Consider the following 27,745-nt stretch of genomic DNA (forward strand, 5'->3'; position numbering starts at 1 on the left):
CACCTGGGCGGTGAGGGAGGCTGCAGCATAGGAGCAGGTGCGGTGAGAGCGCCACCCCTACATCGTCGCCCCTCCTTCCCCGCGCGCCTCACCCTCGCTTTGTCCTTGCGCTGATTATTGCTTTATTACTGTTTTCAGTCAGATATAATTCCGGCACTTTCTATCATCTCGCTTTTTTCCATTGATACCAGATTTTTATACAAAGATTTGTATATAAAATGATTATGTACCCACCAGAATACATTCCCCAGCAATTAGAACGTTTTAAGATGCAGCTCCTAACACTCCTTCCGCGCAGTCCTCATTTATTACTTTTGAAAGTGTTTTGTGATTGTGTGTGTGTGTGTGTGGATGTGTTTACAAATCCAATAACAATTCTCATTTAGAGTTGCAAAACACGAAGCCGTTTTGAACCCAGACAGATGGCAGCTAAATGAAGTTTAATTAAAGAATGAGTCCTTTGAATCAAATCACTTTAGAAAGTACAGTACACTGAGATTCTGGAGAGGTTGCATAAACAGCATCTGGACTGCTCTGCAGAAAGCAGGGCCTGCGTGCAAGGAAATAGTTGGGAAGGCGTCCGCGTCGGATCAGGGGCTGAGCAAAGCGAGCAGGCGGGTTGGGTGGCCAGCGGCCCCCAAGCTTGTCTTCTATCCTCTGTCCTCTGCCTGGACACACCTCCCAAAGCTCAGAGCTCCCAAACAGGAAGGGAAACTGACACAGGTCACCTCTTGGTTCAAGGGCTTTGACGGGCTCTGTGTGTGTGTGTGTGTGTGTGTGTGTGTGTGTGTGTGTGTGTGTGTGTGTGTGTGTGTGTGTGTGGTGTAATCCCCTCCTGATTTTATGGGGCTTGCTGCACCAACACACTTAATTGCACGCGTTACTAGTGAGAGTGAAAGCAGACAGATGGGGGAGGCTCTGCAGACCGCAGTGCCGCTGGATCGCGATACCCCGAACCTTCCCTTGGGCTCCCCGCCTCTCCCAGCAGCCGCCGGGGTCGCAGGCCCCGTCTCGCGCAAGCAGAGCACCGCGAGCGATTCCTCTTGCCTGCCCGGCCCGGCGGGAGCCACATCCGGCTCTGGCCGTAGATCTGAGCGGCGGGGCGGGGGCGTCCCCGGCTGGTCTAGACGACAGAGAGGCGCCAGCCAGCCGCCAGGAGGGCTGCGGGGGCGCCAGGTGGATCCAATCCCCACGCTGGCCGCGGGGAGGCTGGTGCCCAGGCTGCAGCCGCACTATTCAGTGGCTGCTGTGCAGAAAAAAGGGGACAAACGGTGGGATGAGGCAAGGGAAGGGGGCGGACCCGGAGGAGCCTGCAACGCGGGGTTTAGAAGTTGGCACTCAGGGCTGTGGGGTAGGAAAAGCATGGAGGTTTTTAATTCAGGGAGAGAAAGGGTTAGATGGGGGAAGGTTGCAGGAGAGGGGGGCTGAAGGCAAGGTGTCAGCTACTAGGCTGGCCTTGATTTCATGGGCAATTTCTGGCTTGGTGGTCAGTGTAGGGGGTCGACCTTCCCCTGATCCTGGAAAGAGGAGGCCTGAGGATGGAGTGGATGTCCCCGGAGTCCGGGAGCCACTGGGATATTGGAGGAAGTGGTGACACCAGCAGAGACAGTAGCAGTTTGGGCGGGGTGTGCCAAGCTTGTGGTTTCTGACTTCTTGAATCTTCCCAGGAGGAACCAGAATCCGGAAGGCTGGAACAGGGCCTTCCCTCCCAGCTCTGGGCATGGGTCTGACCCAAGGGCTGGCAGAAGCTCCTGGACTGTTTGGATCATGTACTTAGCTGACTCAGAATTTGCTCCTCCAAGTCTTAGGCTTTTTTGTTGGACCTTGGCTGGCTCCTGTGGTTACCCTGACTCCCCCACGCCCCAGCACTCCTAACCAATTGACCTTCAAATTCTGTTGGCTGACCTTGTTATTCTCCATCTGGCCCAAACCACTGCCAGTTCTCACTGGAACTGTAAGAGCCTCCCATGTGGTCGTCCAGCTTCTCCTTTCACCTCTGATGTTCTCTCTGTAGGAAGGCTGACCCTTGCAAAACGCATGGCTCTCCCCTGGTACTGCATGCTGTGGCTCTGACCCTCATCTCTCTCCCTCTCTACACACAGAGCCTGTGAGAAAAAGGATGCAGCCTGGTCCCAGAGTCCACGGCTGGGCCAGCAGAACCCAGGCAGCATTTCTGCCCCCCACTCACCCCTTTAGTGTAGCACCATTTTCACCGCCTGATCACCCGCACCTGCCTCTCCATCTCACCTCCAGCCGTTCTCCTTGAGCCCTCTGTTCCAGTGACTCCTTGTTCTGCGAGCACCCAAGTTCTCAGTCCAACCTCCTTGCCTTTGCATGTGGATTCCTCCTCCTAGAACACCATCTGACCCCCCCCGGCCCCCACTTTGTCCCACCAACTTCTAATATGCTCTTCAAGTCTCGGCTTCAGGGATTGTGTACTGATTCTGCACTAGGTGAGGTCGCGCTGCCTCATACTTCCAGGGCACCCTGTCCTTCCCCATCAGGACCGCAGGACCCCATGCCTACCTTCCCCTCTGGGAGTGAATGAGCAGCCAGTGCACCAGGTCCCGGACGACTGCAGGCCCTTTTGACTTGTTTCTGCCTCCAGTCTTATCCCTCCTTCTGTCTTTCCACTTGCCACCAAAGTGGTCTTTCTGAGACACAACTATGACCCATCACTCTGCTGCTCAAATGCCCTGAGCTTTATCAAAAGCCACCCCATCCTCCAGGCCGAACCAAAAGCCCCTTCTCCCAGATGCGTTCCCTTCAGCCATGGAGATCTCACACTTGATGCTCATACTTGAGATGTTTGACCTCACCTGAGTTACTGGGGCCAAGACAGCTTCCTACCACACCGTGTGCTCCCTGAGGCCAAGGGGCCAGTCTGGTTCTTGGCCTTTCATGGCACCTCATCCTGAGGTTATGTGGGCCCAGCAGCAGAGAAATGACTGTAGTTTGTACTCAGAGCTCAGGGCCTACTGGTCAGAAACACCGCTTCTGCTTTGGCGAGGACAGAGGGCGTTGGCAGGCCAGCTGAGCTGGGTTTCCTGACCTTGTTCCAGGGATGGCTGCAGCGCAATTCCAAAAGAGAACACTGAACAGTTAAGAGCAAAAACAATGCTTTTTTTTTTTTTTTTTTTACTTATTTAAAAAGGCCTTGGTGGCAGGAATATAGTGTAAAAATCATTGGAAAAACTAAAAGGCATCGATACATATTCGAATATACACTTTGTACATAAATTACATTTCCTTTAGTCTTTCTGAGTGAGGTTCTGATTCAGCACTGAGGTCTAGTAATTCAGAGGTCCCGGCAGCTGCACGTTCAGGCCGGCATAGTCCACCATGTACATTGGCCATTGCTAGAGAGAGGGGGACAAACGGTCCGGGTTAGGACTCTAGGTGACATGGAAAGAACACCAGAACACTTAGCTTTGCTTTCTGAAGGGCTTCCTCAGATGCTATTTATTTTGAGGCTGCTGAAGGCCAAGGGATGTGACCTGCCCAAGGTCATGCACTTCACCAGTGGCCATGGAGTCTGGGCTGGAGCCTTCTGACCTGTTCCCACCTATGTCCCAGGGGCTAATCATGTGGACCAGACATGAAGGCCAGAGGGAGTTAGGGATTGGCTCAGAACAGGTGGTTACCCAATCAACTCAGCCCCTCCAGGCCTCATGCTCCAAAGAAGCTGTCATGTCTCTGGGGGGGGAGGTGGGAGAGGAGCTAGTGACCCTCTGTGGGCACTCATATACCCAGGTAGGGAAAAAGGCAAAGCCTGAACGTTGGGGTTTTCCAGGAAGGTGATGAAGGGGAACACGGTCAAAGGATAAAGAAATCCTAAAATCCACAAGAGAAAAAAATTCTATAACTATATATGGTGACGGATGTTAACTAGACTTATTGTGATCATTTCACAATATATACAGATATTGAATCATGATGCTGTACACCTGAAACTAATAGAACGTTGTATGTCAATTATACGTCGAAAACAAAAATTAAAAAAAATTCTAAAATCTTTTCCAACTGTGTTCCAACACTGTCTCCACTTGGACTCAGGATTTCAAAGCTAGTATTTTGATATCAGAAAGAACTTGCACGTGTATGCCCCCAATAAGGCTTTCCTCTTGGGTGAGAGAACCAAACCCAGCCACGTGGCAGAACAAGCATGGTTTGCAGGTGGGTTCTTCATCTACCACTGACCGCAGTGAGGACGCAGTCAGCCAGCCTCTGATGTCCTTTTCCTCGTCTACACACTTCGGGTAACACTCACACCTCCCAGGGCTGTGGTGGGGCTAGAAGCACAGAGATTATCTGTCCTGGAACCTGGGACTCTGCTTAGAGTCCTGCTCTGACATTGCCCAGGGGAGTGGGCAGGTCCCTTTCCTCTCCCAATCTCAGCTTGCCCACCTGCCCAGTGGGGATGTGACTTCCTGCCCCTACAACTGTGAGCCCCTGATGAGAGGGGCGGACTATCTCATGGGGAGACCAGGCAGATTTGTCTGTGACCCCGAGGCTGCGGAGCCTACTCAGAGCCCAGTGCCTCCCCATACCCCAAACCCATGTCCCACAGTGGAGGGTCCTGCCCGAGTGTGGGGCGAAGGCCAGAGAGAAGAGTGGTCAGGTCCAGATCTCTGCAACTTTACCACGAGTGAGATCTGGTTGGTAGATGCCACAGACTCCGGGTTGGAGGACGAGGAAGAGGAAGACGAGGAAGAAGACGAGACAGAGTTCCCTTCGGAGACCCGCTTCCTCTTGCGCTTGGGGATGCTGTTGTCTTTGGCTGGTGGGAGAAAAACTTGCTGACACAGGATGCCAAGGCCACTGTATCTCAACCTCCCAGACAGTCCTAGAGAAGGCCTTTGTTTTCAGGTTTCAAGTCCCCTTCTCAGCATTCAAGTTTCTCGACCCACCGACTGAGGCCCATCTCGGCAGCCTCTTTCCCTACCCAGGCCCCACAGTGCATTCGCCCCCCGCCTGTTCCTGCTCACCTGCCTGCCATTGCTAATACTATACCCTTACCCCGCAGGCAGGCCTCCCCAGACCGTCTGGCCAGAGGGTCCTAGCCTCCCCAGAATCACGGAGCTCCCTCTGGGGCCCTGCATCCCGGTGTGCAGAGCATGGCCCCCAGAGCAGCACAAGCTTGGGCCCTGGGGAGAGTCACTCAATGTCCCTGCACCTTCATTTCCTTGTGAGTAGAATGTGCATAAGATCCTGCAGGGTTGCTGGGAGGGTCCTGTGCGATAACGTGCCTGGCCTCCAGTAAATGCTCAGAAACTGAGAACTGGTATTGATATTGTGGCTACTGTTACCGCGGATATGTGATGACCCTGACCATGCTGTGATAGATGACAGTTCACAGGTACAACGAGTGGACAGGCAGTGTCCCAGTGGGGAAAAAAAACCCCTACAGTTTAGGGTCAGAAGTCCTAAGTTCGAATTCCACTGCTGCTACTTAATAGCTGTGTGACCCTGGGAAACTGATTAACCTCTCTGAGCCAAAAGGGGATAACAGTGTGATGTGAAACTCAAAGGAAATTATGTGTGTGGAAGAACTCAGTGCCAAGCCTGGTACAGAGCAGGACTCAGCAGGCGTTTGTTGCTGCTGAATTAAATTGATGTGAATATGTAAGGCTTATAAAAAATATTTCCAGGGGCGGCTGGTTAGCTCAGGTAGTTAGAGTGCAGGCTCACAGCACTGGGGTTGCCAGTTTGATTTCCACATGGGCCAGGGAGCTACGCCCTCCACAACTAGATTGAGACAACTACTTGACTTGGAGCTGATGGGTCCTGGAAAAACACAGTTTGCCAATAAAATTTCTTAAAAAAAAAAAAATTGACACTGTATGCTACATAAGAGGGGTTTGAGGCTTGACTGAGTGGACAGGTTACTGAGTAGAAACCTAACACAGCCCACCAGAAGGGTCTTAATGACACAGTGTGAGGACAACCTGGGCCCAGGGGGGAAATGTCTGTCCAGATGGTGAGGAAAAATCAGAGCCGGGGGGTCTGTGCTGTGATATAATTAGAGACCCCGAGGAATAGAAGGCTTGAAGCCTGGCTATGAGTCGGTGACGAGGGAATTTTGTGGGAGGCAGGCAGATGCTGCCAGGACTGGCTTGGCTGCTTAGATTCCACCTGCATTGGCAGGGCACATACTTATACCATACCCTTGGCTTTTGCAATCTTTCAATTTGCAGAAACCCAGGAGATCGTTTTCACCTCCATGTGAAAAAGAGGTGTTGGCCCAGGGTTGTGTCCAGCCTGGGGTCACCCTAAGACCCTCAAGATGGACTTGGTGGGGGAGTGGCAGATATAGGTGATGGCATCCACCCTCTGATAATTTGTCCCAAACTCTCCTCCTCCCCAAGGCCTCCTCCTTGTCTGCCTTTGACCTGGGAGCAGCTCCCAAACCTAGTCACCTCCCTACCCCAGGTGCCTGGCGCCCTGCCTGGCACATGATAGAAGGAGGTGGCCTCTGATTGGGCTATGCCACTCCAGGCAGCGGAGCTCCAACGAAACCAGGACCCATCTGGAGTTGGGACCTCAGGTTTCAGGTTTCGGCTGGGGTGGGATGGCCTTGCTGAATCCCGTCACTGTCCCTACTAAGCAGCCACATTGGGGCCTGCGGTCCAGATGGATGGTCTGGACACGGGGCCCTAGGTGGCCACCAACTCACTATGTGGCAAGTCTTTTTCCCCCTCTGGGCCTCCGTTTCCCAGATGTACAATGAGGGCGCACCTCCCGGTCACCCAGGGGCACATCCTCTCACATCCTAGCACACATTTTCTCAATCAGAACCACTATACCAGACAATGTCCCAGGTTTCTGCGAACTGAAAGGTTCTAAAAGCGCAGGGCTGGTGCAGGGGTGTGCCCTGCAAATGCAGGCAGAATCGAGGGGGTCCAGCCAGTCTCGGGCAGCACTCGCCTGCCTTACGCCTGTCAGTCACATGTCACCCCTTCTCTCCCCAGCTGGCTTCCACGGTCCTACCTGATGTCCCTTCCTCCTGATTCCAGCCTGCCCCTCATCCTCTCTGTCTAGCTGATCTGACACCATCAGCCATGCTGTGGTAGGGGCCCCCTCCAAAGGGCACCTATAGGCTTCCTGGGGCCTTCTGGGTATACTGGCCCTGCAGATGGAGATCTGCAGCTCCCTGGAAAGGTACTTGGTGGAGGGGGCATCCGCTTTTCTCTCGGTGGTCAGCCACCTATTGCGTGTCCATGGACTGGCCCCTGAGAGGTGGAAGGGTGGCTTCTTCAGCCTCTGATTTACCTGGCACCTTGGTGTCATTGCAGATTTCTGCAAAAGGTCTGAAAAAGAAAGAAATGAGGTGACAGTTAGAAAATGAGGTTTTCTCTTCTCCTTCTCACCTGCTCCCTGAATGTGGGCGACATCTCTCATCAGGTGAGATGCTGCTGCTGATGGAGCGCCGACAGGATGAACAGGGTCAGCACCCCCCACAGAGCAGGCAATGCTCTACCAGGCAAATCGCCCCTTGGGGGTCTGGCTTCCTCAGCTACAAAGTGAGGGATCAGAAATGTGTCCCTAGATTTGTACGAATGGATCTTCACCACAATATTCATTTTATTGATTATTTTACTTGCAGCATTATTTATATGACCCACCCGCAAAATCAGACTCAACCCAAATGTCCATCAGTAGAGGACAATATGGTCCATCTGTAGAGTCACTAAAGGGAATTATCATGGACATGGGGTAACACTCAAGTGCATTCAAGACAGCCCAGACAGGGGACATCAAGTTTTATTTACTGTCTACAAATAAATATTGTATGAGCTCAGTTTCATTGTCCCCAAAAGCATATCTAACAGGCATTAAAAGAAAAGTGGAAACATGGAAGGAAAGCCTGAAAATGTCTTTGGCGATTCTCTCTGGGAGGTCCACCTGGAGGGGGTAGGCATTTCCTCCTATGGTTTCCTGTATTTTCTAGTAGTTACTTCAGGGTGTGGACTATAGATGGGAGAGGCAGAAAACCTCTACTTTTTTTATTTTTTTTACTTTTTTATTGTTAGTTTCAGGTGTACAGAACAATGCAATAGTTACCCTTTTTCACCCTCACCAGGTAACAACCCCCCTCCCCCCAAAAAACCTCTACTTTTGGTTTGAGACTTTTCTGAATAATTTGGGTTTTTCAGACATACGCAAATATTATTTGAATTTTAAAACATCTAGTGTAAAATTGAAAACAAAATACGCGTAGGGGAAAAATACGGAAGAAACACACCAAAGTGTTAACCCTGCAGAGGAGAGTTATGGGTTATCTTCTTTTTTCCTACATTTTTGGATTTCCCTAGTTTGCTGTGTGTATTGTTTTTAAATCCGAAAATAGTCAAATAAACTATTTTATTTTTTTTAAAAAAGACTATAAGGATATATGGTAAAACAGGAACAGTGGTTATCTCTGGATGATGAGAGAATTGAATGAATGTTATTTTCTAAATATTTTAAAATGGGTAAAAATTAATGATTGAGTCAGAAAGTCAAATTTAATTAAAAATTAAAAAATAAACAAACACCCATGAGTGTTGAGGTTGTGTGTTTCAGTAGAAAGGGGTTGTAATCAGGACACCTGGTACTATAGACTGAATGTTTCGCTTCTCCCCAAATTCCTATGTTGAAACCTAGCCCCCAGTGTGATGGTGTCAGGAGGTGGGGCCTTTGAGAGGTGATTAGGTCATGAGGTAGAGCCTTCATGAATGGGATTAGTGCCCTTATAAAAGAGACCCCTGAGAGCTCCCCTGTCCCCTTCACCATGTGAAGACACAGTGAGAAGACGGTCATGAATGAACCAGGAAGTGGGCCCTCACCAGACATCGAGTCTGCCTCCAGAACTATAATAAGAAATACATTTCTGTTGTTTAAGCCACGCAGTCTGTGGTATTCTGTAATAGCACCCTGGATAGAGTAAGATACCTGGGTCTGGAGCTAAGCTGACCCACTGGGACTTACACTGTCCCTTTCCTTCCTCTGGGTATCAGTTTCCTCCTCTTTAAGAGGAGAGTATTAACGTTATCCAGTCTCCTGGATTCTGTGCAAGTGCATGATAGGCCTCTTTCTCGCCCTCTCTTTCTCTCCTTTGCTCCCTCCTCCCCCCAACTGCTGGCTGGGACTCCTTGACATTCCCCTCCAAAATCCATGCAGCCCCCTCCCCCACTCTGCCATCCTGTGCGGGTGCTGGGGGCACTCACTGGAGCTGGTTGATAATGACCATTCGGACATGCTCTCGGGCCTTCAGGATCTTCTCCAGCCGGTGGATGTCGTACGTGTTGGGGTTCCGGAAAGGGATGTCATCAGGCAGGCCTGTGACCTCAACGGCATCTGGGCTGTCCCGGATCAGTTTGTAAGGGACCAGCACAGGCCGGTTTAGGCCCAGGGCTTCACCTAGAAGGCACGGGGGGGTCAGGGCTAGAGGAAGGTGTCCCCTGTGAAAGACCAAGCCATCTGGGAAAGGGCTGGAACCCGGCATGGCCCGGCTCAGCCACCACACCCCAGAGAGAGTTTAAAAGACAACACACAGGGCCGGCTGAGTGGCTCAGTTGGTTAAGAGCTCGCCCAAGAGTTTGAGCTCTGAGCAACAGTGGTTCGAGTCAGCCCGAGCTGAGCTGCCAACAGGTGGCAGGATGGCTCAGCTAAAAAAAAAAAAAAAGACAACACACACACCATTCAAAAAAATCCAATTAGCAAAACTAGAACTCTGATACCCAATGCTCATAATGAAACAAGTACCGGCACATGTGTCCTTGGTTCAACGATTTGTTAGATGTGCACACCGAGACATGACAGATGAGGACTTGATGTCTGCTTAAAATCCACTAGTTATGTATTAGAAAAAATTAAGTACTTATGTATTTATGAATAAAATAACATGATGTTTTGAGTTTGTTTTAAAGTACTAAAAATCTCAAAGTAACTATGTGGAAATAGATAAAATAAGATTGGCGAAGCTGGCTTTAGGTTACATGGTGGGCCATTATGTCATTCTCCTGCTCATGCTCCTGGCCCTCCGGTCTTCTTGCTGCTCCCTCTACTTGGCAAGCTTTCTCTCGAACGTTTGTCCCCTCTTGACATTAAAGTCTCAGCTGAACTATCCCCTCTTTGAGGGGCTTTCCTGCTCATCGATCCAGAGAGGCCTCGGCCCCCCACCTCCTACCCCTCAGCACTCTTGGTCACATGACTGTATTTTCTCCTTTTCCTTTCTCACTCTCTGAAATTTTTCTTTTAAAAATTTTACTTGGGCCGGCCAAGTGGCTCAATTGGTTAAGAGCATGAGCTCTGAGCAACAGGGCTGCTGGTTCAATTCCCACATGGGCCACTGAGCTGTGCTTGAGCTGAGCTGCCACTGAGCTGCCAACAGGTGGCAGGATGGTTCAGCTGGTGAGAGCACGTGCTCCTAACAACAAGGTTTCCAGTTTGACTCCCACATGGGATGGTGGGCTATACCCACCCACAAATAAGATTGAACACAGCACCTTGAGCTGAGCAGCCGCGAGCTGCTGATGGGTGGCCGGATGGCGACTGGACTTGAAGCTGAGCTAGCTGAGCCCTCCACCACTAAGATTGAAGGACAACAACTTGGCTGTTCTCCTTCCCCAATTCCCCAATAAAATCTTAAAAAAAAAAAAAATGTACTGTTATGTCTTCTCTGCTTCAATACAAAATGGAGATAATAAGTTCATCACAAATAAAATGTATGTACAGCACCTGTTATAGTCCAGTACACATTACTCTAGAAAGTGCTGTATCATTTGTAACTGTATTGTTAACCATCCCACCCTGGGTTCCGCCCTGGCACCCTGGATGCCTTCAGCACGGGGCCTAGCATCTCCTGGCTCTCGTCTATCCCACGTCCATCTCCTTCCATAGACTCTGAGCTCCCTGACGGTGGGAGCAGACTCCTTTCCCTGGAGTCCTCAAGGCTAAGTGCCTGTTGGGCAGAAGGGTGTCTGCATGAACAAGCACTTGGCCATGGGCCATGGCCTGTGCACAGCCCAGCCCTAGAGAAGCAGAAAAGCTGACTGAGTTGCTGCCCTATGCACCACAGACTGGGGCTCTTCCCCCCTTCTCGGGGGTAGCAATGAGGGATTGGCTCCCATCAGTCATGGGCAGAAAAACTTTGTCTCCAGGGAGCTGGAAGGCCAGCTGGGGGCAACCAGAGGCCAGGCTGGCTGCAGAGGGGGGATGGGCCACCTAGGAAGATTGGCCCCACAGACCCTGCCCCGGGCACTGACCGTATTTTTCATTGAAGAGCTCCTTCACCTGCTCCCGCAGGATCACTTTCTCCCCAAGTCTGTTGGCGTCATCTTCGTCTGTAAGAGGAAGACAAGGGGGCATGAGGGTAGGCACCAGCTTGGCCACTGGACCCGCTCCTTCTCTCATGTGACATCCCTGACCCTCACCTGCTGGAGCAGCCTCTCCAGGACCTACCCACTTCTGTGCAGCCTGTTTCTGGCCTCAGCTGTCTGTCCGCATATCCATCCATCCATCCATCCATCCCAAATTCTCTGAACAGCTCCCCCAGTGATCCCGATGTCAGGCATCGAGTACCCCAGGAGAGGGAGGCAGGGCCCCTCCCCCAGAGGAGCTCAGAAGCTAGAGGGCGAGGCACAGTCACAGTGCCCACCCAGAAGTGTAGCAGGAGACAACTACAAGGAGACATAGGCATGAATCAGGGTGCTCACCCCCATCTGTGGAAGTCCAGGAAGGCCCCCCGGAGAGCACGATATTTAAGTGGTCTCTTAGATGGCAGGTACGAGTTTGTGATGGATGGAGTGGGGCTGGGAAAAGACACTCAGGCAGAAGGACTGGCCCACGCGTGGCAGCAAATGGTGAAAGGTCGCAGCATGCTGGATGCAGCTGAAGCACAGGGGGGTGCCAGGGCAGGCCGGGCAGTGGGTACCAGTGCGACTGAGCGGGACTAGCAGGCGCTCACCCTGGCTGCCTTGCAGGCTAAGAGCCCCAGGCCTGTGACAGGGAGTCAGAGCACTCTGGGTGCGGGGACTGCCCATTGCCTAGGGCAGTCCTTAGTGGGCACCTGTTGCTTGGCTCCTGTGCTGCCCTCACCCCTCTCCTCAGCCTAGAGGAGTAACTGGGGTCAGGGGAGCCCGGGAGACAGGGCCTGGGCTGGGGGATGTGGAGAGTGAGAGGGGCCAGGGGAGGGCGGGGATGAAGAGGGCCCTGGATAGAGCAGTCTGTAGGCTTGTGGCCTGGGTCCGGGAGAGCGGGAGTGCTAGGAGGGGCACTTTGCACCATCACACAGTAACCGCACTGGTTGGGCCTCTGAGGTGGGGGTGGAGCTAGACACAGGCAGGGAGCCAGGGCCTGGGAGATAAGAGGCAGAACAGACAGAATAGAATGGGTTTGTGGAGAAAAACAACTCGTGTTTTGTCTGGAAAATGGCACACAGCTCAGTTCCATTTAGGAAGCCAACAGGGGAACTGCATCTCCCAGGCAGGGCTCTGTACCTCTCAGTGTCTGCTGTTCCTGCCTGCACATCACATCCTGGCTGGGAGGCCCAGCCCTCCCCAGGAACCTACTGCCCGGGAGTAGCCCCTGTGCCCAGTCTGGGCTGCCCCTCAGGTCAGAGAGCTTTCGGCACTGCCCGATGCCCCTTCCTCCTAGCCCTGGGCCTCCCAATTCCCACTGTCCCTTGTCTGGTCCTTTTCACGGCCACACTCCTGACTCTGGAATCTAGATCTGCCATGTCTTGGAGTTCCTGCATCTCTTTCTTCAACCACAACCAACCTGAGATGCTGCAAACATCAGGCATCCCAGCTAACACCCGCCTCCTGTGTTCCCATTTTGGAAAATGATGGCCCTTCTCAGCTGCACCAAGACCCCAAACTCAGCACCCCCTGGGACACTCCTTCCTACATGCCCCAACACGGCCCCTCCAGGTGGTTTTCAGGACCCTAGACATGGCAAGAATGGACCTGACCCTTTTCTAGGTCCCAGGCAGACTACTGTGACAGAATTCTGGACCCAGGGCTACCTAGAGACTACAGGGAGGCAGCAGACAATTTCCACCATCCCCGCACAGGCACTGCTACACTACATGGGACTCGGAAAGGAGGGCCTGGACTCACACCAATGTGTGCCAGATGCTCCGCTGGCAGCTTTCCCAGACACGATCAGGCCTCCTCTCACCACAGCCCAGGACACAGAGGTCTGAGGTTAAGCAAGTTGCCTAAGGTCACATAGCTGCTAAGTGCCAGAACACTCTGTCTGACCCCGTTTTTTCACTCTGCTACGAACCCTGGGTTTCCTAAAGTCTCTGTTCCCCCATCTGTAAAACGAAGAGTTGATTTTTAAGGTGTTTCCTCTAAACCTCTTGCTTTATCAGCTCACAGTTCCAGGTCTCTTGTCTCCTTTTGAGCCCCGGACAGGGCTGTACTTACAGCTGGGTTTCAACAAAGCCTGCTGGATTAAAAGGAAGTGGACAGCACTCGAGGAAGAGCCCAACAGCTGAGGTTGCCCTGGTTTCCGGACACGGCCGTCTCTGTGCACTTGGGTGTGTCTGAGACCACACATGTCTCATGCACCCACCCCGCCTGCCCCTCGAGGCTCCTGCTGCTGTGTGGGTGGAGAGAGACCAAGACAAGGCAGCCTCGCCTTGGGAGAGGCGAAGCCAGGCCCCAAAAGCACAGAACATGGAATCAGAAACCTGGGCTTGTGGGTCAAGTGACGTCACCTCTCAGTGTTTCTGCTCACTGCTCATTTGTTCCCTGAACAAATATTTCAAAAGCACTGTCCCACTTGGACGCGGTTCTGGTCCTGGGCGTTTGGCAGAGTACAGAAAACAGCCCTAGCTTGGGGACCCACTGGGTTTGAACACTGCCAGTGCTGGGCCCATGGGAGCACGTGGGGGACCCAACCCAGCGGGGATCAGGGAGGGTTTCCCCGAGGAAGCAAATAGCTGTGTGGCCTCATCTGCACACTGGGGCTCCAGACAACCTGTGGGCACTCAACACATGTTAAAAGACATGAAAACTTTCCCCTCTCCTTCCAAGTCCTGGCTGGTCTGAGGAGGAGAGCACCCCCAAACCAGGCTGCAGCTGACAGGGAGAAATAACACCATGGGACAGCCTACAGGGGGTGCATTAGTTAGGGTCTCCTAAGCAGTAAACCAGAAATGGTGGGATCCGTTAAATGCCAGGAGAGTGGGACCTGGGCTGCCTCAGGGACAGGGGTGGCACTGGGAGGTGTCCTGAGCACCTCTGGAGCATGTTGGTAGTACCGAGAATAACCACAGTTGCTGCTGTGCACCAAGCACATGCTATGTGAAGACCATGCCAGGCCCACCACACGTGTCATCCTGGCTTCTCCTGGCTCAGCCTCAGAAAGGATGCCTCTTGGCTTTTCCCCACCTCTCTGTTTTTATTTCATTTGGAGGAAGAAGTTCCATTTTTCTTAAAGAATCAGTTGAATGAATTGGGCTGGGTAGGTTCTGGTGGGGGCTTGAGGGGAGAGTACCTCTGCCCCTCTGGGTACTCAGGAGAAACAGGAGGCAGCTCCTTGGGCTGTGTGGGCAAAGGAATGACCCACTTTCTGGGAGGGAACCCGAACCAGAGGTGACGGAGCCCCACTGCGTCTCTCCTCTGCCTCCTCCTACCCAGCTCCATGCAGCGGGGAGGGCAACATGCCAATACACACTCGTGTTGTGGCTCGGAGGTGCCCAGGATAGAGCTGGTCTCCACTCCCCTGACGTGACTCGTGACCACTGTCCATGGCCAACGAAGCTTGCCCCAGTATCCTGGGTACCCCGTGGCAAAGAGTGGATGGTGGGGGGGCAGGGAGCTACACTCCCTGGTCTAAAGGTTAGTTATTACTGTTCTGAACCCTGAGTCAGCAAACCTATTCTGGGGGGACCTTCCTGAGCTCCCTTGTACCCAGGATGGCTGTAAAAGACACCAAATAGCTGCAAACATTTCAGAACGCTTCCCATTTGGAAACGTCATAGCTAGGGCTTCAGTGCACAGTGTGTGTCCTTAATGTACCTGCTTGAATGCCTGTATACAGCGGGGACAGTGACAGGGAAGGTCCCTGGCCCAGCAGACTGCAAGGCAATTTTGATTGTAATCCTAATGCTGTGTGATGTTTGAAATCACTCGATCTCTCTGGACCTTAGTTTCCACATCCTTCAAATGGGAACCCTGGCCTGTTGGGAGGATCCAGTAACATCACATATAAAAAAGTTGAAGGTCTCATGCCATCAAAGTCAAGATGCTGATGTTATTACTAGACCAATGCCTCAATTATCCCGTAGTCTCAGAAAATTAAATTTTATGTGAGACTCCTACAGTTAACAAAAGTTTATTCTCTTAATCCCCTGGATTTGTTTTACCCCTTTTGGGTAGAACATTCTTTAAAATGCATCAAGTACCCTGTTCTTATTAAGCACACAGTGGGGGTGGGGGGAGGTCGCCCTCATGATCTGCCCCCAGTGCCATCCAGAAAGTGCTGCTGAACCTGCCCCTGCAGCAGTGACCTGTACCCCACTGTCCCTGCCCCATGCTGCCGGCATTTCTCGGGCCTTTTCCTGCTCGTGCCAGTTTCCTGGTCTCCTCTCTCTCACTATTGTCTGCCCCAGCAGCTCTCATCTTATCCCTTCTAATCTGATGTTAGCCTGACGATTAACTGAATTTTGCCTGGGGAAAGAAAGCAACCAAGGTTATTAAATCACAGCCATGCCCGGGAACACAATTTTAATCCAATCAGCTTGGGGTAATGCCTGGGGTGGCCCCACAGCCCTCTCTGGGGCAAAGTCCAAGAGCCCTGAGCAGCCTGGCCTTTCTCTGCTGAGTTTGAGGTCTGCGGCTCAGATTGAGGACTGTATGCTGATCATGATAATCAACGCCGGCACAGAGGCAGCCAGCAGCGACTGAAGGGCTGCTTAGAGGGGAGAGGCTGAGATCTGTCCAGAGGGGTGGAGTCAATATCGCTCTTTTCCCCTCTGCCGGGCCTGGGCTGGGCGGTCCATGTATCGAGCAGCCCCGGGCAGGCCTGGCCCTCCAGAGGACAGAGGGTGGGTGGATATCTGGGCTGTTCCACCTTGGTGGCGGGGAGCCTGGAGATGGGAGTGGGGTGGGGTGGCGGTGGGATGACTTCCAGACTACCACGATGAGCGCATCCCTCCCTCAGGCCGGCAGCTCGTAGAACAAAGAACACCTCTGTTTCCTGGCACCAGACTTTTGCCAGAATAAGAAGGTGCACTTGGGTTCACCTTTTAGCCCCTTGGTGGGCCTGCATGTAGATGCAGCAGGAATTTCATCATCTCTGTTTTACAGATGGAGAAACTGAGGCTCAGACAGGGGATGGCTGTGCTGCAGTGGGGAGAAGGCTCTTGCCCAGGCCTGTGATCTTACGTATCCAAGAGAAACTTGTTCATGTGCAAAAGGAAACATGTTCAAGGGTGCTACCAGCAGATCATGGGAACAACCCAAGTGGCCTGGGACAGGAGGATGGGTAAAGCTATGGAATACGACGGACCAGTGAAAACAAACGAGCCAGAGCTACACATTTCCACGTTATGCTACACAAGGCTAAGTGACAAAAGCAAGTCCCAGGCTTGATACAATACAATAGGGTACCTTGGTCAGAAAAGTAAAAAACAAGCAAATGAAACAATTTTTGTAGGCAAATGTTACATGCAATAGAACCATTTAAAAAACTGACCCGTGAACAATGATTATATCATGGGGGAAAACAGCCATATAAGACATTTGGGGGGATTTGAATATAGACTGTATATTAGGTGAGAGGGAGTTATTAAGTTTCATTAGTGTTATAATAGTATTGTGGATATATAAAAGAATAGCACTGTTCTGAGGAGACGAGGCAGATGTGTGTTAAAATATTTAGGTGTGGGGCCGGCCGAGTGGCACGATGGTTAAGAACTGGCTTGGGACGCCAGAGGGCCCCGGTTCGGATCCCACATATGAGGGCCAGTGACGCTGCGCCCTCTGCAGCTAAGATGGTGAACAACAGCTCGACCTGGAGCTGGGCTGCCGTGAGTAGTCGGTGACAGCATAGGCTGCAGCGGAGCTACCATGAGTGGCTGGCAGCCAGCATGAGCTGCCAAGAGCTGCCGTGAGCGGCCGGTGACTGATCTGCCTCACGCCAGAAAAGCGCAATGATAATACCAACATGGGCCAGTGATGCGACGTCCTCCACAACTAGATTGAAGAACAAAAGGACAGCAACTTGTTTGTCCCCCTCCCCCAATTCCCCAAAATCTTAAGGAAAAAAAAAAAAAGAGTCAATCCAGAGAAAGGATATACAGGCAGTCATTATACTACTCTTTCATTTTTTTTCCTGCAGTTTTGAAATTTTGGAGGCAAAACCCAAGAAAATGACACACATAAAATTCAGGATATTTGTTCTGGGGAGAGAGGACAGGGAGTGGGAGAGCATGTGGGCAGGTGTAGGTCATTGGCACTGTCCTAATTCTCAGATGGTGCTGGGTTCAGGGGGTATTCCTTGTAGTATGCACTAACAAGTGAGTAGACAAATATGAGGGGACATGAATGAAAGAATACAAATAAATGAAGTGCAATGTGGTCTTCTGGATTGGATTTTGGAACACAAAAAAGATATTGGTGGAAAAACTGATGAAATACAAATAAAGTGTAGTTTAGTTAATTGCATTCACCAACCCATGCTAATTTCTTAGTTTTGACTGATGTACCACGGTTATGTAAGGTGTTAACATCCTACATGGGTCAGACGGTATTTGGGAACTCTGTACTACCTTTGCAATTATTTGTAAATTAAAAATTATATCAAAATAAAGGGATAGCAATCACTTGATTATTACATACAGCGATCAACGGCAGGATGATTGATGTGATTAGTGCATGCGGTCACTGGGGAGGGAAGACAGCTTCTCTACCACAGTTCCCTCAGGCTGGGCTCTGTGCCCCTTCAACCCACCTCCCTTCCCTGGGGTGGGGGGTGGCTGGGTCCCAACCCACTGGCAGGGGCTCTGTGTTCCTCCCTGGAGCCCAGCTGTCTGGCCTCCAGCTGCATATAAGGGGCTAGAACAGTGGCTGACAGTGGGCTCTCTGGCTGCGGCCTCCCCTGTGGAGGCTACCAGGCCCTTCCACTGCCCGGCTGACGCCCCGACCTTAACCCTAGAAGATTCATTTCAGACTTCTTATTTCTACAACTGTAAGGGAATAACTCTGTGTTGCTTTACGCCACTACGTTTGGGTAATTCATTACAGAAACCACAGGAAACTAATACAAATCCCTTTTGTCCCTTTGCCTCCATCCACAAATCCAGGTGGATGGGCCACTGTCCTAAAGAAACTTTCCATAGGTCCAGTCCAAGGATCATTAGGCCTTGTCACCTCTCCTCTCACTGAGGCAAGAACTTCTCACCTGGCCTCCTGAATCCATCCTTTGAACTGCAAGCCACGTGGATCTTTCTCAAAGTCTATCTGCCTGTGTCATTCCCTTGCTTAAAACCTGCTAAGGGCGCTCTGCTGTCCATGGGGCAAATCCATTCTCCTCCCTCTACCAAACAAGACCCTCTGCTGGCACCACTCTTCCTGGTTTTCGCCCCAGTCATGTGTTCTGCCTGCCAGTCTCCGAAACCCTACCGAAGAGGTCATGGGAGATCTGTTCAGTTTCATGGAACAGATAATAGAAACTCGGGGCGCCTTACATCACGGAACGTGAAGGAGGGACCTTTTCCTGCCCTGCCTTGTGTGGCATCTCTAATCCTGTATGGGCGCATGCGGTGGTGGGGAGGGGAGGGAGTCTCTGCCTACGAAGGGCGATTTTTCTCTGTGCCCAAGACTGGGTCCTGTTAAGCAGCCATCACTGCTCAGGGCCTGACCCCCACGTCCCTGCAAAACGCTCAGCCAAGTCTCTGGGCTCTAGGATCTTCCATACCATAAGGGGAACAGGCTCCCCGCCCAGGGAGAATGGGGTTTGACACTAGCTCCAGGACACGCCGACTCCCAGTTCCCTCCTGCCTCACCAGTTCCCCATCCTCCTGTCCCATGAATGCTGAAGGCACCAGGCCTCTGCTCTGACTTGATTCGCTCCAGATGATCTCATTCTGTTTTAGGGCTTTAAATACCAACAACATGCTCATGACTCCCAAAATTATACAATTATACCTCAAGTCTGGACTGCTCTCCTGAGTCCCCAAATTGTGCACGGAACCGCTACTGGATGACACCCCAGACGTAATATGCCACAGACAGACTGCGTGGCATTCCAGCCCTCTCAGCCCACTCCTGTTATCATCCTCATCTTAGCCACAGGCACCTCTGTCCTCCCAGCTCAGCCTAAATCCCTGAGGTCAAACTTGATTCCTCTCTCTCATAGCCACATCAGCAAGTTCTGCTGGCTTTAGCTACAAAATATACCCAGAGCCAACGACTTACCGCTGGACCTCACCTCCTTCCGTTTGTCCCTGCTACCACCCTGTCTGTCCTCATCCGGCAGCCAGAGCAGGCCTGTTAAATCCTAAATTGGATTCTTTCTTCTGCTCAGAAGCGGCTCCCAGATCATTCGGAACAAAAGGCGTCTTTCTTATCCAGCCCCACACAAGCTGCCTTCTCTCCCCATTTCCACTTCATCTCCTACCATGTCCCCCACCTCCATCTTCCAACACCCTGGAAAGGGATCTCAGGGCCTTTGCAGCTGTTGTTCTCTATGCCTGCGGTGCTTTTCTTGTCCCCTCAGCTCCCCACCGTCTCCTTCAGGCCTTTACTTTCCTGGACACCCCCATCTAACATTGTAACCCCCTAAAAATAAACACAACCTCTCCCATCCGCTTTTCTGCTCCTTAGAGTTCACATCTAACTTGCTTATACTTCACATTGTTTATTCTCTGCAGCCACACCAGAATGTAAGCGCCATGAGGCAGGGGTGTTTTAAATCGGTGTTGGTCAAAAGCCCAGCACCCAGCCCAGTGCCTGGCCTCACAATCTTCCCTGCTGTTCATGGGCCAAGTAAGTGCACCCGAGATCCTAAAGCCTTTTTAAGAGGCCCCTGCTGTCCTGGTCCCCATGCCTGGGAGCTCCAGGGGGTTAGGGCTGCATGTCCCCCACCCCCACCATGAGGCCTCTTCTGTCACCAGACCCCTCCCCAGAAGTCTGGGAAGATGGAGCCCACCCAGTAAACTACAGGTGCGGAGCCACACTTATCAGTCAGGGAGAGCTTCTGTTCAGCACGCAGAGCCTGGTGACCCCACAAGCTGATTTCATTCCTGCCCAAATAAAGGCATTGGTTGTTCTTGTCAACTTGGGTGGTCCCAGCTGGGGAAATAGTTTCAGTGAGGTTTTCTGGAATGTTGCACAAGAGTCAGAAGCCCCCCACTGCTCCCTTCTGGGGTCCACTGAGGCCCCTGACTAACAACCACCAGGAGCCTTGAGGCCCTGCCCCCACCTAGCAGGGCTGGGGACCACCAACCACCCCAGGAGCAGAATGGGGCAACAATGACCCAGCTGAGCCCCCACAGGCCAGGAAAAGGGTGGAGCCTCCTGACATCACATCGTTCCATCCCCCACGGTGCCGCCTCGCCTGGAAGAAAGGAGGCAGCCGGCCAATTCTGGGCCTGGCAGCCAGGCGTCTGTCTGCCCACAAAGGCCTCCAAGCCCCGCCCAGCAGATGCCAGCTCCTCCAGGGAAGGCAGAAGGAAGATCATTACTGGAGCCTAATTAACAAAGAAAAGAAGAGATAATTAAGTGGAGAAACATGTGGCTGGCGCTGAAATTGTGATATCTTTAGAAACTTGAGGAAGAACGGTTTTATTTTGAGCTCTCAAGAGCAAGACAGAGTTGGAAGGGTGGCGAGAAGATGGGGACGGCAGAGAGGCCAGAGGAGTGAGTGTGTGACGGGGGTGGGGAAGTGACCCTCCGGTCATGTGTGGTGGAAGGGGGAAGGACACCATGAAGGGTATTCCTGCTCCATGTGGCAAGGCCCAGAGACAATTAGTTAATTTATCCCCAAGATCACAGACAATAAGTTAACTTATCCAAGATTATAGACAGTTAACTTATCTAAAATCACACAGCTCAGAAGTGGTGGAACCAGTTTCTGAAGGGGCACAAGGGAACCTATTTCCTGCTCCTGTTAAGCAACCCCCCACCCCCCCACCCCCACCCCAGAGGCCCTCTGCTGAGGTCAACACCATGCTGGCATCCAGGCCCAGCTCAGGGCCTCTTTTTCCAGGAAGTACACTCCGCACAGCACTCCGCTGAGGGACAGGAGGCCCCACAGAGAGTGACCTAGCAGGGGCCCCGATGGGGACAATGACAAGAGATCCCTTCCCGTTTGGGGCTAGGGCTTTTCCCTATCGGTACCCCCCCTGAAAGCAGATTCATAGACCTTTGGCAGTCTCTTCACCAACAGCTCAGCTTCTCAAACAGGGGTCTCAGGCAATGCTGGGTGTGTGTGTGAAGTGATTTAGGTAGAATGATCTATTTTCCTCAGTAGAATGTAATTGAACATAAGCTGTAGCTCCTTAAATTAAAACTAGAGTTTATGGGGTAGACTATGTGAGGGGCTGGCCAAGACCTTGAGCCCTGGCCCTCGGGGGTGCTTGGGCTCCGGCTGCGGAGACATCAGCGGAAGAGCTTGCCAAGGCCGGGTCTGCAGGGTCTAGTCCACGCTGCAAAGCCAGGCCTTCCAGGCCCTCCTCACGCCAGCCTGGCTATTCATTCTTCTCCCTGACTCAGCTGTGTGCCCCAGGATGGCCCTGGTGTGGGACTTTTCCCATTTTACAAGTAGGGAAACTGAGGCTCAGACAGGCAAACCTGATTTACTGGAGTCAGACAGGAAGTCGGCAGCTCTGCTGAGTCTCTCGGGCCTGGAGCCCTTGTTCTGGGGTGGGGAGAGGGTGGAGGGGGTCTGGCTGCTCAGAAAAGTTCCCTCAAGCTGGCAGGGAAGGCTGTACCCCAGGGGTTGAGGGAACCCTAAGGAGAGGAAGCTGGGGCTGGGCAGCTGGGCCTGTAACTCTGGTTATCTTTTGGTTCCCAGACCCAAGAAGAGCTGTGGTGGGGAAACTTGGAGCTGGGCAGCACAGGGAAGTGATCCAGTGTGGGAGGGGGTGGGGTGAGGGGGACCCTCCCTGGTTCTGAAGGGCCTGGGCTCTCACTTCCCCTTCTCCACTGGTGGCTTATGCACAAACCACAGGTAGCTCCAGCTGGAAAAGCCCTTCCCTCCTCCACTGCAAGGCGCCCTGCGGGAAGCAGCCTCTCAGGTGTGTTGGTTGCTCAACCTCTATTCAACCACTTCCAGTAACAGAGAATTCCCTACCTTCCAAGGCTTTATTTTTAAGGCGCCGCTATTTGAGAACAGTTCTAGAATGTTCTTTCTCTCTTTGATCCCTCTGGTGTTGCCCACAAAGACTCTGCTCTCTCTTCCGAGATTTGCAAACAGCTGCCTGACTCAGCTTTTCTTACCCTCAAATTCCTCCACCTCCATTCCTCCCGCTCCATCTCCTTCTGTTCCTTCACAGGCTCGTTTCCTTCAAGGTCCCTTGGAGGTCATTGTAGTCTGGGCTCCCCCTGGGCCCTCCTCTGCTGCACACTGATTCCTGGTGATGTAGCTGCCACCTTCACACTGACCGTGCCAGCCCCATCACCATCCTGCCGGCTCTAAGCGCCACTTAGGTTGCGCCAACTGCACATTTGGCCCTGGATGTCTCCCAGGCCTGCAGACCAAACCTTGGGCACAGGAACCACAATCACCCTTCCGGAGGAACCTTCTGCGCTCCCTGCCTCCTCACACCCTGCTGCCACCTCTAGGTCCTAACTCCACCCATGTCTGGATCCTGCAGCCCACTGCCTGGCTCCACTGCCCCCGTTTTGCTTTCTACAATCCACCCACAGTGGGTGGAAGTGTGGTTACCACGGAAATCGTAGGACAAAGCAAATCAGATCCTATCATTTCAACTGAAAAAATCTCCAATGTTACAAGATAAAGCTTGAGCCACTGGCTTTTAGGTCAAGGCCTTTTAGAATTCTGGCCTCACTGTTTTGCTATCCTCCTCCCTTAGTGCCCAAAAGCCCCTGCCCACACCCTGCTCAGGCTCCAGAGTAGCAGAGACCTGGGTATGGCTTTGGCCCAGAGCTCACTATGTGACTCTGCCTTCTGCAGCTTCAGTGTGCTCAGCTGCAGAGTGGAAATGACGACACCACCGATCTCACAGGTATGTGTGAAAAGCACAGGGCCAGGCACGCCGTGCGTGAGCTCAGCAAAGGCTGGATGCGGTTATTTCATGGCTCCCTGCCTTTGTGGTGCTGCCCTCTGCCTGGAATTCCCCAGCTCCCTGGGGAGCTTGCCCTGATGCCCAGATGCAGCTCATTCGCCTAGGGGAGAGGGGCTGGTCTTTGCCTGGGGCTGGCACTGAACTCACAAGGTGACCGGGGCCTAGAAAACCAACACTGCTCCCTCCTATCAACCTGCAAACACGGAAGCCGTTCACATCCCCGGCCCTCTGTGCCCTGACCTCTCCTCCCTCCAGCCACATCTAAACCTTTCTGTTATCAACAGCGGTGGCCCCTCCATGGTGCCACGTCATGCATCCTTCCCTGACTGTCCCTTCCCATCTTTCCAGCCCTCCCCTCTAGGACCCCGACTCCAACAGTCTTTTATCCCCATTGGGACCTACAGTCCCCCACCCTGGTCACCCTTCCCGTCCCCCTCTGAGGAGTTGGCAGAGGGGCCCTTGCACAAGCTCTCAGCAGCCCCTCTTCTGCCCATCCTGTTTCTTGGGAGGGAGGCCCCTCCTCTCACCAGTCTCTCCATCCTCTCTGCTGCCATCACTCATCTGTCTCTCAAATCCCGACGTTGTTATTCCCACTTCTGAAACCCTCTCCTGACCCATTTCACCTGCAGCTCCCTCCCCATCTCTCTCCTGCCCTTCAAGGGTCATCTGTCCCTGGTGAGTTCCATTTCTCTTCTCTCATTCTTTCCTGAGCCCACTGCCACACACAGGTCCCCACCTCTCCTGACCTCTGGGTTGCTCAGTGCCACAGTCCTCTTTCTGGTCTCATGTGCTTGACTCTCAGCAGCACTTGGCCCAGGTGACCCATCACTCTCCTTCAACCATTTCTCACTTGACTTCCGGGACTTCACACCCTCCAGGTGATCCGCTGATCTCTCCTTCTCATCTCTCCAACACCTAAATGCTGGAGGGCCCCGTGGTGACTCATCCTTGGAAGCCTTCTGTCTATCCTCATCCCCATTGTGATCCAGTCTCATGACTTAAATACATTAAATATAGAATGGCTCTGGACTGCACGTGTCTAGTGGGACCCTCCCTGATTTGTAGCTCTAACTGCCTGACCTGCCTGTCCACTTGGGTATCCAACTGGCCCACCACGGATTTCTACATGGCTCATACCCTCAATTCTTTCAGGTCTTAACTCCTGGTGGCCTATTTAAAGTTCTCCTCTCAATAGTCCTATTTCTGTTATATTTGTCTCCATGGCACTACTTGCTACTAGATATGATACTATTTGCTATTATTTGTCTCATGCGGCATTAGGATAATAAACACCACTAGAGTAGGGATTTTTGTCTATTTTGTATTCCCATATCTTGCTTGGCACAGAGCAGATACCCAATAAATTTTTGTTGTACAATTAAATGAACCCAAAGCATTAATTGTGAGCCTTAAGAGTTGGATACGTAGGATCAACGTTACAATGTCAGCCAGAAGGGGGCAGCAAAGAGCCACCCAATGTAGATGAAAAAAAAAACGAGGATGGAGAGAGCATGAGCACATGCTGTGTGACATGGAGCAAGTTCTTAACCTCTCTGAGCCTGTTTCCTTCTGTAAGACAGGTTATTGGGGGAGATCACATGTGCTGGTATAAGAAGGCTTTGTAATTGGCAAATCATAAGCATGTGGATATTAGGTGTCCACAACGTGAGGAGATGCCCAAATGTCCACAGTTGGCGGACAAGGTAATTATGTAACTATGATGCAGCCTGATGAGGGACTATTATAAAGCATTTTAAAGACATGGGGAAAATGCTTATGTCTTAAGCTTGTGTATATGTAAATATTATAGAAAGAACAACAGTGAGATGTGAAATTAATAAGCTTATGGAAAAATCTGAAAGAAACGTATCATCATAAAAATCAACAGCCATCTGAGCAGTTAGATTTCTGTACTTTCCAAATTGTTGCCATGGGCACGTATTTGTGATTCCCCTTAGGTTTTTCTGACCTGCTAGAAGAATGTTCTGTAGCTGTTACTATACCCACTATTTGGGCAGAGGGCCTCTCCCAACGTAGCCTGAACACCCTCCTTTGCTGTCTTGGGTTGTCGAGGCCTTGGGCCCCTCTGGGTTTGGGAGGTCACCTGGACCTGGTGATGCTGAGACCATGGAGGGCTGTGCCAGGCTCACCCACAGGCCCTCCCACAGCAAACATCCTGGCTGTGCTCTGGGCACTTGCTTGCCGGGTGCCCGATAACTGTAGCCCCGGTGCACATCTGTTTCTGAGAGCCAGATGGGTGCCTGGTGCTTGGAGGGCAGAGATGCCCAATTGCTGTGCCCAGGACCAACCTCTCTGGCCCCTGGCCCAGTCTCCCTCCTTGAACTCAGTGGTACTGCAGGCAGATGGGTGAGCTAGGGAGCAGCCTGCCCAGGCAGCAAGGGGCTACCAATGGTGTGTACCTCTCCAGGCCTCACTCGCTTGGGCCCCTGGGGTTAGGCCTGGGTTATCTCGGCCCCTTGAAGGCAGGGCTGGAGCTCACTCTAGTATAAGTGGGAGCCTGGCCCCACCATCCCTCTGCAGCCCCAGGCTCCTCCTGCCTGCATGTTCATCCCCCAGGGATCCTGTGAAGCCCCTGGCCCACAGCGCCCTGACCAAGGCCTGCAATTCCCCCCACTGTCCCTTGGTCCAAGCCTGACTTCCTCTCTAGCCAGGCGCCTACCATCACTCAGAACGAGCAGAATTGGCTACCAGACACCAGTGGGGAAACTGAGGGCAGATGAGTACCCAGTTGGTACTTCTGAGCTCACCTCTTTTCACCCAGAACAAAACTGGCCCAGAAATGGCCCTACCCTCGCCCTGCTCTGGGCCAGCCCATGGTTCCAGGCCACACGGTGAAAGCCTCACATTTAATGACCAATTTATCTTCAAAGCATAGTTTCCTTCTTTACCATTCACCTTCTCAGAATAGTTCTGTTAGGAAAGGCTTCAAGGGGAGCCTTCAATAAACGAGCTAGAAAACCTGAGAGCCCTCCTTAACGGGGTGCCTCCCCTCCCCAGGGAAATTCCCCTCCTTCCCATGCCTCACCCTCGGAGCCCTCCCACTGACTCAGCCTCCCCAAGCACCAGTCAGCGCACGCTCAACCCTCTGCAGGGTGAAAGTGGCTGCAGAGGTGGACGCCGCAGAAGGTTCGGGCCCTGGGGTGGGGCTCAGTGGGTAGAAACAAGGGACATCTCTCCAATCACCTGAGTGGACAGTTGTCCATGGATGTCTTTTGTGCACCAGAGTGGACACATGACATTCAAGACTTGATGGGCTCCTTCCTGCTAACTTCTTGGCACTATGAAACCCTCTGGAACTTACACAGATGCCCAGGGAACAGAGGGGCCTAAGTAGACTCGGATTAAGTTTCTGCCACTATGTAACGAGGGCTTTTGGTAGAAATCTAGTTCAATTTCAGAAGAATGAAAAAGAAGATTTACATGTCTTGCACTTCTGAGTTTGCAGACTCAGTCCATACCATATTTTTAGAAGAGGACATTAAGAAAAAGGAAAAAGTCTCGACATTCCCACTGTGCCCGGGATAAGGCCTGCCTCTTTGTCATGACAAGCCATGCCCTCCTCGCTGTACCAGCACCACCCCCTCCTGGACACCTCTGTGATTTAGCTTAGGCCGTGCCCTATGTCAGCACCACATACTGTTCTGCTCACCTCCAAGGCCCAGGTCAATGTCACCGCCTCCAAGAAGCCTTCCAGAGCCCCAGGAATAACACTAACCAACACTCCCATTGGGTGAGCGCTTCCCACAGCTGGTCCTGGGTTGAAGGCTTTACAAACATCTTACTTGAGTGTCAGGACAAAGCCCCCCAAGGCAGCAGGCAGAAACTGTCCTCAGGAGCTCACCCACTACTGCCCACAATTTATCCAATTCAGACACGTGGGGAGGAAGGTATGCCTATCTTCATCTCACAGATGAGGAAATGTAGCCTCCAGGATGTGAAATAATGAGCCCAGTCATACAGCTAGGAAGAGGGGTGCAGGGATTTGAACCCGGGTCTCTCTGAGCATCAGCCTGTGCTTTCCCATGGCCCACATGCTGCCTGGGACCCACAACCCCAAAAAGATCATCTGCCACCCGTCCACATGCCCAGGGCACCTGCCTTCCCCAGAGACCCGAGCTCTCCAACATCACCCCCCGACACTGGCCTGTATCAGGCTCCAGTGATTTTCTCATGGAAGGCTTGAAACAGCCCTTTCTAGGGCAGGAGCCGCACTCAGCGACCTCTGGTGAACCCTCGGAGGCCCACGTGAGCCTGGACACCTTCCCAGCCCAGCGTGACAAGTGGCACGAGGAAGCGGGGAGCTGGCCTGCTGGCCCGCCTGCCTGGCCCGCCCAGGCCCGGGGTGCCAATGCCTGGAAAGGCGCTGGCAGTTCCATCCCTGAGGGCTGGGACCAGGGCCACTTTCCCAGCTCCTCTTCCAGGCAGCCTGCCATCCTCTCCCATACCACATGGGCACAGAAAGCATTTCTCAGGGCT

The 27,745-nt window shown here is 52.4% G+C and overlaps 1 protein-coding gene across 5 annotated transcripts in view; it reads right to left on the reverse strand.

The window, feature by feature from the left end:
• Nucleotides 1-3,121: 3,121 nt before the first annotated feature.
• GTF2IRD1 (GTF2I repeat domain containing 1) overlaps nucleotides 3,122-27,745 on the reverse strand; it is a 105,597-nt gene continuing 80,973 nt past the window's right edge. For 3 of the 5 annotated variants that reach the window (XM_019646879.1, XM_019646877.1, XM_019646880.1), the window contains 4 exons: nucleotides 11,250-11,327; nucleotides 9,210-9,402; nucleotides 7,273-7,310; nucleotides 3,941-4,780 (listed from right to left, as the gene is read on the reverse strand). In XM_019646879.1, coding sequence (XP_019502424.1) covers nucleotides 4,527-4,780; nucleotides 7,273-7,310; nucleotides 9,210-9,402; nucleotides 11,250-11,327 — 563 coding nt within the window. In that variant the 3' untranslated portion in view covers nucleotides 3,941-4,526. Of the gene's footprint in view, nucleotides 3,360-3,940; nucleotides 4,781-7,272; nucleotides 7,311-9,209; nucleotides 9,403-11,249; nucleotides 11,328-20,148; nucleotides 20,690-27,745 lie in introns of those variants that run through there. The other 2 variants (XM_019646878.1, XR_002124540.1) reach the window with 2 other exon arrangements.

The sequence above is a fragment of the Hipposideros armiger genome, unplaced genomic scaffold (genome assembly GCF_001890085.2).
Source record: "Hipposideros armiger isolate ML-2016 unplaced genomic scaffold, ASM189008v1 scaffold_107, whole genome shotgun sequence".
Classification (NCBI taxonomy): domain Eukaryota; kingdom Metazoa; phylum Chordata; class Mammalia; order Chiroptera; family Hipposideridae; genus Hipposideros; species Hipposideros armiger.